Source organism: Arabidopsis lyrata, assembly GCF_000004255.2.
Source record: "Arabidopsis lyrata subsp. lyrata unplaced genomic scaffold ARALYscaffold_7, whole genome shotgun sequence".
Lineage (NCBI taxonomy): Eukaryota > Viridiplantae > Streptophyta > Magnoliopsida > Brassicales > Brassicaceae > Arabidopsis > Arabidopsis lyrata.
The window spans coordinates 18,819,826-18,831,718 of NW_003302549.1; the positions used below are offsets into that span (position 1 = coordinate 18,819,826).

Consider the following 11,893-nt stretch of genomic DNA (forward strand, 5'->3'; position numbering starts at 1 on the left):
GATTTACATAATGGTCTTAACCCCGTTTGCTAATTACTAAATGCAAATTATTCGGAATATGTTGAGCTAAATTTGTTACCAAGTTCATCCATGACCTTATACTCGTCGGTTATTTTCAAAAAAGTCAAGTTCTCGGCTGAAGAACAAATTCAATCGTCCGGTCCGAATAATATTATAATTTGAATAATTTTGAAATATTTTTACTAATATAGTCAAATATTTTAAAACAATCTCAATGATTTATTTAACAACAAATAAAATACAAAATTTTGCTTATTCTATTTTTTAGATATTCGAATTTTAATAGACCAAAAAAGTTATCTAGATTAATTCAGGTAATTTATCTTGGGATTCCAACTTTTTGTTTATGGGGAGAACTAGTTAGGGATCGAGCTGTTGCTCCTGAAATCTCGATGCAATACAAAAGAAAAAAAATAGTTTATGCTTTTCTTGTTAATGTCGCAAAATCTTCTTTATAAACCCTTCCCGTTTTATCATTTGAGGTACATTTACGTATTCCCATTTTTGTTCCTATATATATGAGTCGAGTCTAAGTCTCGTAGAACATTTAAGTAATCAATATCGTAAGCTATAACTCTTTTGTTCCTTTTTGTTTTTCAGTTTTTTTACATCAACCCATTTTTTCTTGGGTTCTTGTTTTTGAAAAGTTTTTTAATCAAACATCATCTTCTTCTCAATTTTTGTTTTCAAATCTGAGGGATATATAAAAATGGTTGAACTCTTGTTTCTACTATCCTTTTTAGTGGAACTACAAAGTAATTGCTTTCATATGAATCTTGAGAGCATAAAAATGAAAGAAGGGGTCATGAGTTTTATTTCATTACTTTTTAAGAGACCAGTTTCATGGTTATCTTTTCTTGCCCTACCTCTTCTTCACATTGTAGGACTTGGGTTCTCACAAATCTTCCTAACCTCAGCTGCTTTGTTCTTCTCCTCTTTCTTCTTCCCTCTCTCAATCCAAAAACCAAACTCCAAGGTTCAAGATCATAGCCAACAAGACTCTTTAGGACAAAGTGAAGTACCTACGACCACTGATGATATTGTCAAAAATAATGACGAAGACGACGGGACAATCCCTGATGAGGAAAGTCTCATAGAGCTCTCCTTACCAAGTGGTCACTACATTGGCCACCACTACAGTACTATGATTGGTAAAAATGATCAAAGGATCATGTACAACAACATACCAGATTTCAGGCTTATTCAACTATCAGCCGAGTATGAAGACGATAATCTGATCGAAATCGACATTTCCATCGGATCCATCAAGTGTTCAAGGTTCCAGATCAAAGCCTGATACTGATACATCTTTATATCTTTTATGTCGGATATGTAAAGTAATATTTGCGGTTATTTTTGCACGTCACAAGTGCTCTATGCTTTTCTTTTTTTGTTCTAGATATCTCCATTCATGGGGTTTTTCTATTGTTAGACACAATACTCTTCCAATGTTTTAGAATTTCTTTATCTTGCGTACCACACTCTTTGCCTTTTTACTACTGAAATTTTGAACATATTACGTAATTAATTTGCATGACGTCACGCGGAATAGTATTTCTTTTTGTCTGATATTTGAAATATTTTAGGACCACTATTACTGTTTAAACTCGACTATGAAGTGAAGTCTAAGACACTCATATCATATGTGTGTAATATGAAGGAAAGAATGTCTAGATCATTCATCTTCCAATGTGAGAGTTAGCTAGAAATTTTAAATGAAAAAATAATAAATAAATTTAAGAATATGAATATATAAATCAATAATAATTAACATATATATATATATATATATTTAATTTAACATTATTAACATATATAATTTTTTAAAAATCAAGTAATTATATTTTGGCAAATTAGCTTTTTGATTCAAAGAAATAAATCTTGTGAACTCAAATCGGGTAAAACAATCGATTGGAACATGAACTTTAACAAAATAGAAGTGATACTTCAAGTCAGACACTAAATCAGATAAAAGCACAGTGAGATACTGAGATTGGTTCATAATTTGAACTATGAATCAGATTTTATGTTTCGATCAAAAGAGTTTGTATCCATAAGTCCCACCACAATTTGAATTATGAAGTTGATAAAATGAAAACGATCAAAACAAAAAGTTCACCATAGGCCACAACGAAAATGAATAAATGATCTTAAACAAAACCATCAATCAATATTGACTGCCAGAAGAACAGTTTTGTAGAATTGAGCGGGTAAGAATTTTGCAGCCTAACTTTTAAAGGTCGCACTTCGGTTCCCAGATGCCGGAAAAGCTTGACGCCGTTTTCCTTGACCAAACTCTGACTGCTCCGGTCCAGACCCCTTCTTCTTCTGACCTGCTGCAACTTCTTTCTTTCCTTGTCTTCCCTTGTGTCCTTCACCAAATTTCACCTCTTTCCTTGCAGCTTCATAATCAAACGGCTCTATGTTTAAAAACTCGGTCTGCTTTTGGGCCTTGTTGCTCTTTTTCATGGACTTAAAGCACTTCTGAAAGTTTGTGGACAACTCAGACAGAGACATTGGTTCATCTTCAGCCTCAACTTCTTTCTCATCACCATTTTCTAATAGTATAATATCGCCTGTCTTGGAGCCAAATACTTTGGACTCTGAAACTCTACCAGAAGTACCAACAATCTCTGAGGCTTCTTCTGAATCATCTTTCAACTCTGTCACACCATCTTCCTTGGAAACAGAGGCTTGCATAGTAGTGAACATCTCTTCAGGCTTCCCATAAACCTTCGGAGTTGTTTCAGTAGTTGACTTTGAGTCAGGAACTTTCTCTGTAAACGAATGGAATGACAGGTTTACAGATGATCTTATCTGTTCGAGCTTCACATCTTCCTTCACCTGAAAACATTTTTATCAATCATTCTGCAACCAAAACCAGCTATAGAGTTTTCATATATATAAACTCACCTTCTCATCAGTTCGAGATTTCTTCTTCGAGGCTGCACTTCCCAGCAATGCTCCTAAACCACTGCTCGGTTTCTTAGAAATCCTAACAGCCGCAGAAACCTATAATAAATAACAGATACGTCTTTGAGAGTCCAGCATGGATAATAAAGAGCACCAACCAAAAGAAATAACTAGGTGTCACCTTAGCAGAACCAAACAAGCCGGTGCCTAAACCGCTCCCTTCATTAGTATTTGCTGCATCCATATTTAGGTCCCTGGTACTCTCAAGCTGCGAAGAATTTTCCTTCAAACTTGGAGAAGCTACATCTACTGCGTGCATGTCTTTCTTCTCACTAATATGTTCAATATTCTTATCCATTACCTACAATTTAAGAAGGCCACATTTATAAATTAAAATAGACATGGAGAATACAGGAAAACAGTTGAAACCAATAAGTAGCACATGCACTCTGAATTTTAGTAATTAGGTGAGGTTTCAGAACTCAAAAATTGGATTCACAATCAGCCCTTGACATTAAATAATTCCAACTCTAGGCTCTGGTTTTCTTTGCAGGTTGAGTAGCAGAGGGTTGTAAGCTTATACACCTCAACCAAAAGCTTACAATTATGATTCAATATACAGAAAGGGACAAGAAAATAAATCAATAGAGATGTCTTACAGTTCCAGGAGACACATCTTTTAAAGATAAAGCGGCAGACTCAAATGCTGCAGAATTTTGCATTGATTGCCTGATGACACTGACCACCGAATCAACATTACGCTCGATATAAGGATGCTTTGACTTCAACATCCGACGCAATTTGCCAACACTAACAGGCATCTCCTTGGCTATTAGGATAGCAACATTAGACCACGTTAGGAATTGCCAAAACAAATTCACTCTCTGCCAGATGGTAAAATTGAACTCTCAGCTATACAAACCTATTTCAAGGAGAACTTTGTTTGGCAATACATAACCAGTGCTCTCATCCTCTGCACGTGCAATGAAATCCCTCCATTCGCAAAGCCCCTAAGAGAAAGTAAATTTTAAGTTAGCTCTATATAGTATAAGAAAAAGCAGAGTAAGTATGCATCATTCATTACATCACACAAGAACATCGTACCGCAACAATGGCAAGTTGAGCTGCATTAAAGCCCGCTGCTTGAAGCCTAACAAAATGCCAGGATGTGAAATATAATACTGGTTTATGTAACTTAGCTTAAGAGAAGCCAGCTAATGAAACAACAATATGATTAACAGGTTTTATCAATAAACGCATACACCTTGTCTGCTGAAATAAAACAAAACTTAAGTATGTAGACTCTCTCAAGAAAAAGCAACAAACCCATATACGTGAAGATATGAATTCTCGGTCAATAGCTCTTTCTCATATAGTTGTGTGCACACATCGTAACTCCGCTTGTAGACCTGTACGAAACAGTAAGACAAGATAGTAAAAATATTGGAGAAGAAAGAGCATATTCTTCCTGGGCCATATATCCACGGGATGTAACAATATCTAGACAAGCAAAGAAGTTAGCGAGTCAACGGAGCTGAATCACCACTTTTAGACACATATGAATGCCAATAACCACAATGAATATCCAAAATATGTGGTAGAATATACTTTTTTAACTATGCTTACAAAAGACAATTCAGCCAGAGAACTATTTTATGGATGACGGATGCCATTGAAAGTTATTCTTAAAAAGTATACAATAAGAACACTGAAATTCCAATTAGCCTAACATAACCCACCAATTATCTAGAACTGACCAGTTCCTTCCAAAGTCGCTCTTAAAAAACATAAGAATGTTGCAAATGTGGAGAATCACTTAGGTTAGGAAGCTAATATAATAAGAATACCGAAAATCTAGCCAACCTAAGTGATTGGTCACAAATCATTTTCCAAAAACAATGTTATGCCATCAAGTTTTTTAAGCCACACAAATTCCGACTTGGCCACTGAGGGAAACTAACAGAAAGATAGTAAGAACAAAGCACACAATCAAAGACAATAATACATCTACCATGCAAATACCAACATGCAGAGGAATATTATACTTGTCAGGATAGTTTAATGATGACTACCTGAAGCAGAGGAGAGTCAGTATGCTCGTCATCCTTTGCCATTCGTTCAAGTTCTAGTCTCATTACATCATATATGTATAAAAGATAGTGGGTATCTTCTCTTGCATATCTGCAGCGAAATCCAAAAATGTTAGCTCAAGTCAACTTAGGCCAGAACAGTAGTGAAGAGACACAGGACAGAAAAGATTGACCTTGTCATTTCCTCTGGAAGGGGTCGAATTCTCCAGTCTGCATTTTGGTATCTACAGCAATAAACAAAACAGAATTGAAAGACGAGTGACGGACAAGGGTGAAAAAAATCCAGATAGAACTAGTACTCACTCTTTATTTGCAGTAACTCCGCAAAAATGCTGCAAAAGAAACTCCAGGCTATTTCTCCCCAAATTTAGCACCCTAGAGGCCTGAAAGAATCAAAATGTTCCTACTTAGGGAAAAAATGCTAAATAATTAAAATTTCTTTCGTGTATGTGCTTCTTAGTCGCCACAATATGAGATTCAAAGCTTTTTAACTAATCCTATTGACTTGTGTCTTACAACACATATCAGAAGTTACTAAACTTCAGGAGATTGTTGAAATTATCTGCTAAAAGAACAAGTAAAAACCCAGCGTTGTGCAAATCGTTGCCAGTTATCCCTTTAATGGTATAATTAACTAAAACATTCTCAAAATAGCTTAGTTCAGTGTCCTTTGTAACGGAGAAAACTTCTACTTTTTCATTTCCAGGCATAGAGGTAACGAGAGGAAGAAAGCAGGATACTAAATTCAAAAGTAATACGTTGCCATCATTCTTCTTCCATAAAGCAAATGGTGTATGTTAAGAAAACTGGATCTCCTATGTTTTACAGGAAATATTATGGAAAAGAATAGGAAATCATCACTGAAACAAAATCAAACCTGTCCTGTGTCAAAGAGATTGCAGACATATATGCCGAAGTCCCGTTGAAGCCAGATAATATCTCGATCTGCTCCATGCATTATCTAATTAAATAAACAGATTTCAGAGTACAGAACATATATTTTAGACCTTTTGTAAAGGAAAATAAAGTATCCCAGGAAAAACCTTTTTCTTTTTAGGGTCTTTGAATATCTCCCTTAAATAAGGACCAATGTGAATACGAAGCTTAAATGTATCAACTATATAATCCTCTGTTCTGGTGGAAATTTGCATCAAGCATGTCAATCCTTGAAAAGATCGATACTGATTATGCTCCAGATCAACCTAAGCAGAGCAAAACGAAAAAACTTAAGAGAAGGGAGAGAATTTTAGGTAACGCAACAACAGAAACTTATATTGGTGGTTCAGTATTATTCTCAAGAAACTCTGTAAAAGTGTATGACCAAGTAACAATCCATTACATAATAATGATAGAATCATCACATTTCTTACTACTTCTACCAAGAGACATTATGATCAAACAATTCACTGCAGTCTGCACATTGGACTACTAAAGACAATCAGAAAAGAAATTTACCGCAAACTCTTCAACACCACGCAGTTTAGCAACTAATTCTTTTAGATCTTTCACTTCCTGAACAAACTTGAATGGAGTCTCTTCGAGTGGTAGGGGCTTAACAGGTTCCATCTCGTTTAAATCTTTGTCAACGAAGTCAAGCACTGAAAGTTTCTCCTGCATAGTATTATAAACATATAAAAAGAGAGAAATCTGCCAAGGAAAGGCCAAATGCTGACAGACAAACATTAACCCTAAGAAAGTTAAGAGCAAATCTTATCCCGAGGCACCTTTTCATCAATACAAACCATAAGCTTACAGATTCTAGAGTCTTAATGAGGCAGTTAAGAACACAGGTAATGCTAACCAAAATACACTCAAATATTGGCAGCACAGGGCACAGGTATTTTCATATAAATTCTCACTACACTCAAATAGAAATTCTTTCATTCTACATTATATTGGCAGCATCCTCCCTAAATTGAGCCAATTTTCATATAAAGTCTAACTCTTTACAAAGTTCAAACCATAGTTCCAAAACATCTACACACTAACCAGTGGATGCATGACCCGCTGATCGTCCTCGCTCCTCTCCAACCAAACATGCTCAAACGGCTGATTCGCGTTGTTCACCAGTATGTTATACTCCTCTTGAGGCTTCTTTATGGTTGGTACATGGAAAGGAACTTTAGCCTTACCAGATGAATTCTTATCCCGCTCAGCCATCTTAACGTCAATCACCGAACCACCATTAGCCGCCAAGCCCGTAATCACATTACCGACGGGCTTTTTCTTCTTCCCATAAACCATCTGAAACCCATCATCCCCATTATAAGCCACAGGCCGACCAATTTCTTCTTCTTTCTTCCGAATCCTCTGAAACTCATCAACAGAAACATCAAATCTCTCGATAAATTCATCATTCACGTTACAAAGCCAATCCTCAGCATCAACTTCATCAACATCGCCAGGAAACTTCATCGATTTCCCCCAAACTTGCTCGGAATCACCGATCGTCTCGAGAACTGATTGCGAGCTTCCAGCTATATCATCGATTGGGCGTTTGAACTCATCGAAATTGTAGTAAAAATGAAAATCTCTACTCGACGGAATCAGACGAGAAGACGATGAGAGTTTCGAGAGTGTCGAAGAGAAAGAACCATCGACTAATGTTTCCAGGGACTTTACCTTCCAAGAAACCGGTGATTCGTCGACGTCCATGGTACCATCGCTCATTCTCGGCTGGAGAAAAGAGAGATCAAATCAGAAAATGTGATTTTAGGGTATCTCTCGGCTTGGCTAGGGTTTTAGGAACACCATTGAAAGATTGTACTGTGGAACTATTTTATTACTAGTATATACACTTAAACGTAATAATCCGGTATTTGATTTAGATTTTAGAATAATCCGGTATCTCTATACTATCTCTATACTATTAAAATAGAAGTACAAATGTAAATGGATCGGGTCAAAATCAGAAAATTGACCCGAAATTCTGAAATTGGATCTTTGAAAATTTTGGAATATAAATTCGAATTAATAATGAAAAATCGAACTAAAATCAAATGTTTATGGAAATCAAATAAAATTTTATTGTACTTATGGTAACTAATTATAAAATCATATTCTGAACAATATTATACATTAATTACGTATAATATATTTGTTCATATACTTTTGGAACTAATTCCATAATAGTCAACGTTTTTCTCATTAATTTTGCTTATTTTAGCAGTTATCATTAATTAAAAGATATCTTACTTGCTTCTAGAGATTTCTAGAAAATTTATCACAACTAACCCATCTATTTTATAAATTAAATAGCTTTTTTTTATTTTGGTCATTTAAATTAAATAGATATGAAATCTATGTAAAATTATGGTATTTTCATACTTATAGCTTACCAAAGAAGTTTAATTTTCAAATTATAAAGATGTCTTGAATATGATTTTTAGAATTATTCAACAAGATGATAAATATTTATTAAATTTTGTGAATTATGAAAAATATTAATTATTTTTTAATCATTATATTTCACCTTTCAATCTCTCATATAACAAATAAGATACATATTCTATTATTCATATGTCCAAACTCCATTGTGTTGTATGACTAAATAATATTTCCATTAGAGCTGTCAAAACGAGTTGATTCATCCCGTTGAGCCAGTTTTGCAATAGGCAAAATATATCTTGGCATGTAGTTAGTCTGTCCGCACGACCCGCGGGTAGCATATATAAAACACAAACCCGTCGCGCGAATGTATGCTGATTTACGGGGTTATCCGTGGATTTTGTTTAAACAATTTTAGAGTAACCAAAATTTTAAATTCTACTAAAATAAATAAATTAGAAAAAATTTAGAGATAATAATCTTTTATATCATTAAATTTATAAATATTATAATTTCATTTATTAAAAGTTTTTTAAACTACCACATGTTAAATAAATTATATTTTTATCAATAAATACTATCATGCGGGTTGATCCGCCAACCCGCGGATGAAAACCGATGACCCACTGCGAATCAATCCATGTGGCCCGCTTATTTGCGGGTTTAATATATTTTCCCAAATCTGCCCAATAGTGAGATGATTTGGGCTCGACCCGCGGTTTTTGACCTATTTTGACTGCTTTAATTCCCATGATTCTTCTAATTTTTGAATTCTAAACACAAAATTCCATTTTGTAAATCATAATTAATATGATTGGTTTAATTATAAACAATTTAATATTTTTCTTACAATTTGTTATTAGGAATATTTATAAGTACACTAAACGATTCGTTCTACTAAAAACACGCACAATATTAAAATCAACGTATTTAAATCAATATTCTCCCGCGGTGGACCGCGGGTCCGATCCTAGTTTGATTGAGTAATTTGCAAATATAACCTACAAAAATTTCTACATTAAATAAAATAACATATTAAAAAAATTGTATAATTGATTATCATTTAAAATTTTTTATAAATTCACTTATTTCTATTATCATTTCAAAAATTTATATCATGTGGGTAATGTATACTAACTAGGTTTTAACCTCTGTACACACCGAGGAGCTATATTTTTAAAAAATTTATTGCTTACAAATTTATGAATTTTTTTTATATAAAAAAAATCGATCGTGTATGATATTTTAATAAGATGTAGCTCTTATAGTTAAAATATAGTATTATTTGGCTTTATATAGCTAAATATTTATAGAATAAGATTTGGACCTATCCATCAAAATCACTGACCGGGTTTTGACCGGCGGTACACGGCGTGACAAATCTTTAGTTATTGTATTTTAGATAATAATTTTCAGTTTATTTGGTTTATTAATTTCCAATTATTTATTTATTTATTTAACTAATTTATCATTTTGTTTGGACCCGAGATACGATACACATATTTTTTTCTTATGTTTTACACATATAGTTTATAACTTAAAATGTGTATATATTATTATTATTAAATTTGTTATTGGATAATGTATAAAATTTTAATTTTATTTCGTTTTATAGAATAATATAGAGATATATGGTAGGTTAGTGTATTTTTGTTTGTTTGATTTATATGCAAATTGAATATTTTTGTTTAGAAATTTATCAATTAAAAGTAGTTGTTTTAAAAGTAAGAAGGTGCTAATATGTATAATATATTGTAGTTCATATAATAAATATGGATATCATTTGTAACTTAATTAATTCCACACCATGAAGACTCGATCCAAGTATTTATAAGGTTTTATAAGGTATTTTTAAAGGTTTTACAAGTTATTTTAAATGATTTTTAAGGTTTTTCAAAGGTTTTACAAGATATTTTAAAGCTTTTTAAAGGTATTTAAAATACATTTATAAGGTATTTATAAAGTATTTATAAGATTTTAGATACATAGAAATGTAGTTTGTGTATGTTTTAATAATATTACATACATATTTGGGTACATCTTATTCTTTTAAGAGTATTTTTTATAAGGTTTTTAAAAAGGGGTATTTTGAAATGTGGCATTGAAAAAGTGGCATTTTTGCAAAAGCCCCTTTATATATTTAGTTTATTTCATGAACGATTGCAACCTTTAATTTATATATTTAGTTTATTTCACGAATAATTGCAGCCTTTGGTTTATTTTATAAATCGCTATAACATCTAATTATCTACCGTCGAGTCTCTCGGTATAACTTTCATAAATTAATATTTTTAATTTTTAATTACCAAAATATATTTAAATGAGATTTTAATCGTTTAATTGAACCGCTGAAACATATAGTTTATTTGACCAATCATTGCAACTTTTGGTTTTGTTTTACGAACCGTTATAATCTTTAGTTTACTTGACGAACCATTGTAACTTTTGGTATATTGCAACATCTCATATATTTTTGTAAACTAAACAATGTATTTTATGTTATGTTTTTTTTGAGAAAGTTGCAATCATAGTAAAAGTTTTTTACGGTTGCATCTTTTTATCGTAAATTTTCATAAAACGGTTGCAACCGTTTAGTTGAACAATTGCAACGTTTAGTTTATTTCACGAAAAATTGCAACTGTAAATTTATTTTATAAATCGTTATAACATTTAATCATCTACCGTCAGTGTAAGTTTTCATAAATTATTATTTTAATTTTTAGTTACTAAAATGTATTTAATGAGATTGTAACTGTTTAATTGAACTGTTGCAACATGTGGTTTATTTGACGAATAATTGCAACTTTTGGTTTTGTTTTACGAACCATTGTAATCTTTAGTATATTTTATGAACCATTGCAACATGTAGTATGTTTGATGAACCATTACAATTTTTGGTATATTTGATATCTACGGTCGCGTCTCTCAGTTAAAGGTCATCATATTTTTTAAAATATTTAATTACTAAAATATATTTAAATCAATTGTTGCTACCATTTAATTTAATATAGTAGCATTTGATTTATTTGACAAACCGATGAACATTTTGGCTTATTTATCAGACTGTTGTAACATTTGGTTTAATTGATGCATTTTACACTTGTGAATAGTTTTTTAGTTACAAATTAATATTTTCTAATAATAATACACTTAATAAATGTTTGTGAGGGTTTTCTTTATCATAATTTTCGTAAATATATATATATATATATATATATTGATTTATTATTAAAAAAATCAAAATTGTTACAATTTACTTTTCGTTTGATACTTTTCTTACACGATTTTTGAAATATTTTCCTCCGGGATATCGCGGGAGGGGGGGGGGGGAGGGGGGGTCCGAAGTCCTAGTATTTATAATAAAAAGTAAAATTAATTAAAAATTTAAATTTTGATGATTAATTTATGTATTATAAAATATCTTAAGATTATAATATTATTTATAGATCTAAATGTGGATAATAATTAACCCACCGGGAAAACATTTTTGGTTAAAAACATAATTTATTATTTTAATGTTATAATACTTTTAAAAATAAAAG

General features: G+C 32.2%; 2 protein-coding genes across 2 annotated transcripts; one reads left to right on the top strand and one right to left on the bottom strand.

The window, feature by feature from the left end:
- Window positions 1-273: 273 nt before the first annotated feature.
- LOC9304516 lies at window positions 274-1,602 on the top strand. The gene has a single exon (XM_002868398.2). The coding sequence runs from the start codon at window positions 731-733 to the stop codon at window positions 1,316-1,318; it is 588 nt and encodes a 195-aa protein (XP_002868444.2). The 5' UTR covers window positions 274-730; the 3' UTR covers window positions 1,319-1,602.
- Window positions 1,603-2,014: 412 nt separating this feature from the next.
- Window positions 2,015-7,776, bottom strand: LOC9304517 (protein RRP6-like 2). The gene is made up of 14 exons (XM_002870406.2): window positions 7,014-7,776; window positions 6,480-6,635; window positions 6,068-6,226; window positions 5,902-5,985; window positions 5,328-5,407; window positions 5,198-5,248; window positions 5,007-5,115; window positions 4,261-4,343; window positions 4,039-4,084; window positions 3,857-3,944; window positions 3,594-3,763; window positions 3,116-3,295; window positions 2,935-3,033; window positions 2,015-2,865 (listed from the first exon to the last, which is right to left on the bottom strand). Exons 1-14 carry the CDS (start codon window positions 7,692-7,694, stop codon window positions 2,248-2,250), a joined length of 2,604 nt encoding a protein of 867 aa, XP_002870452.1. The 5' UTR covers window positions 7,695-7,776; the 3' UTR covers window positions 2,015-2,247.
- Between the last annotated feature and the right edge of the window lie 4,117 nt (window positions 7,777-11,893).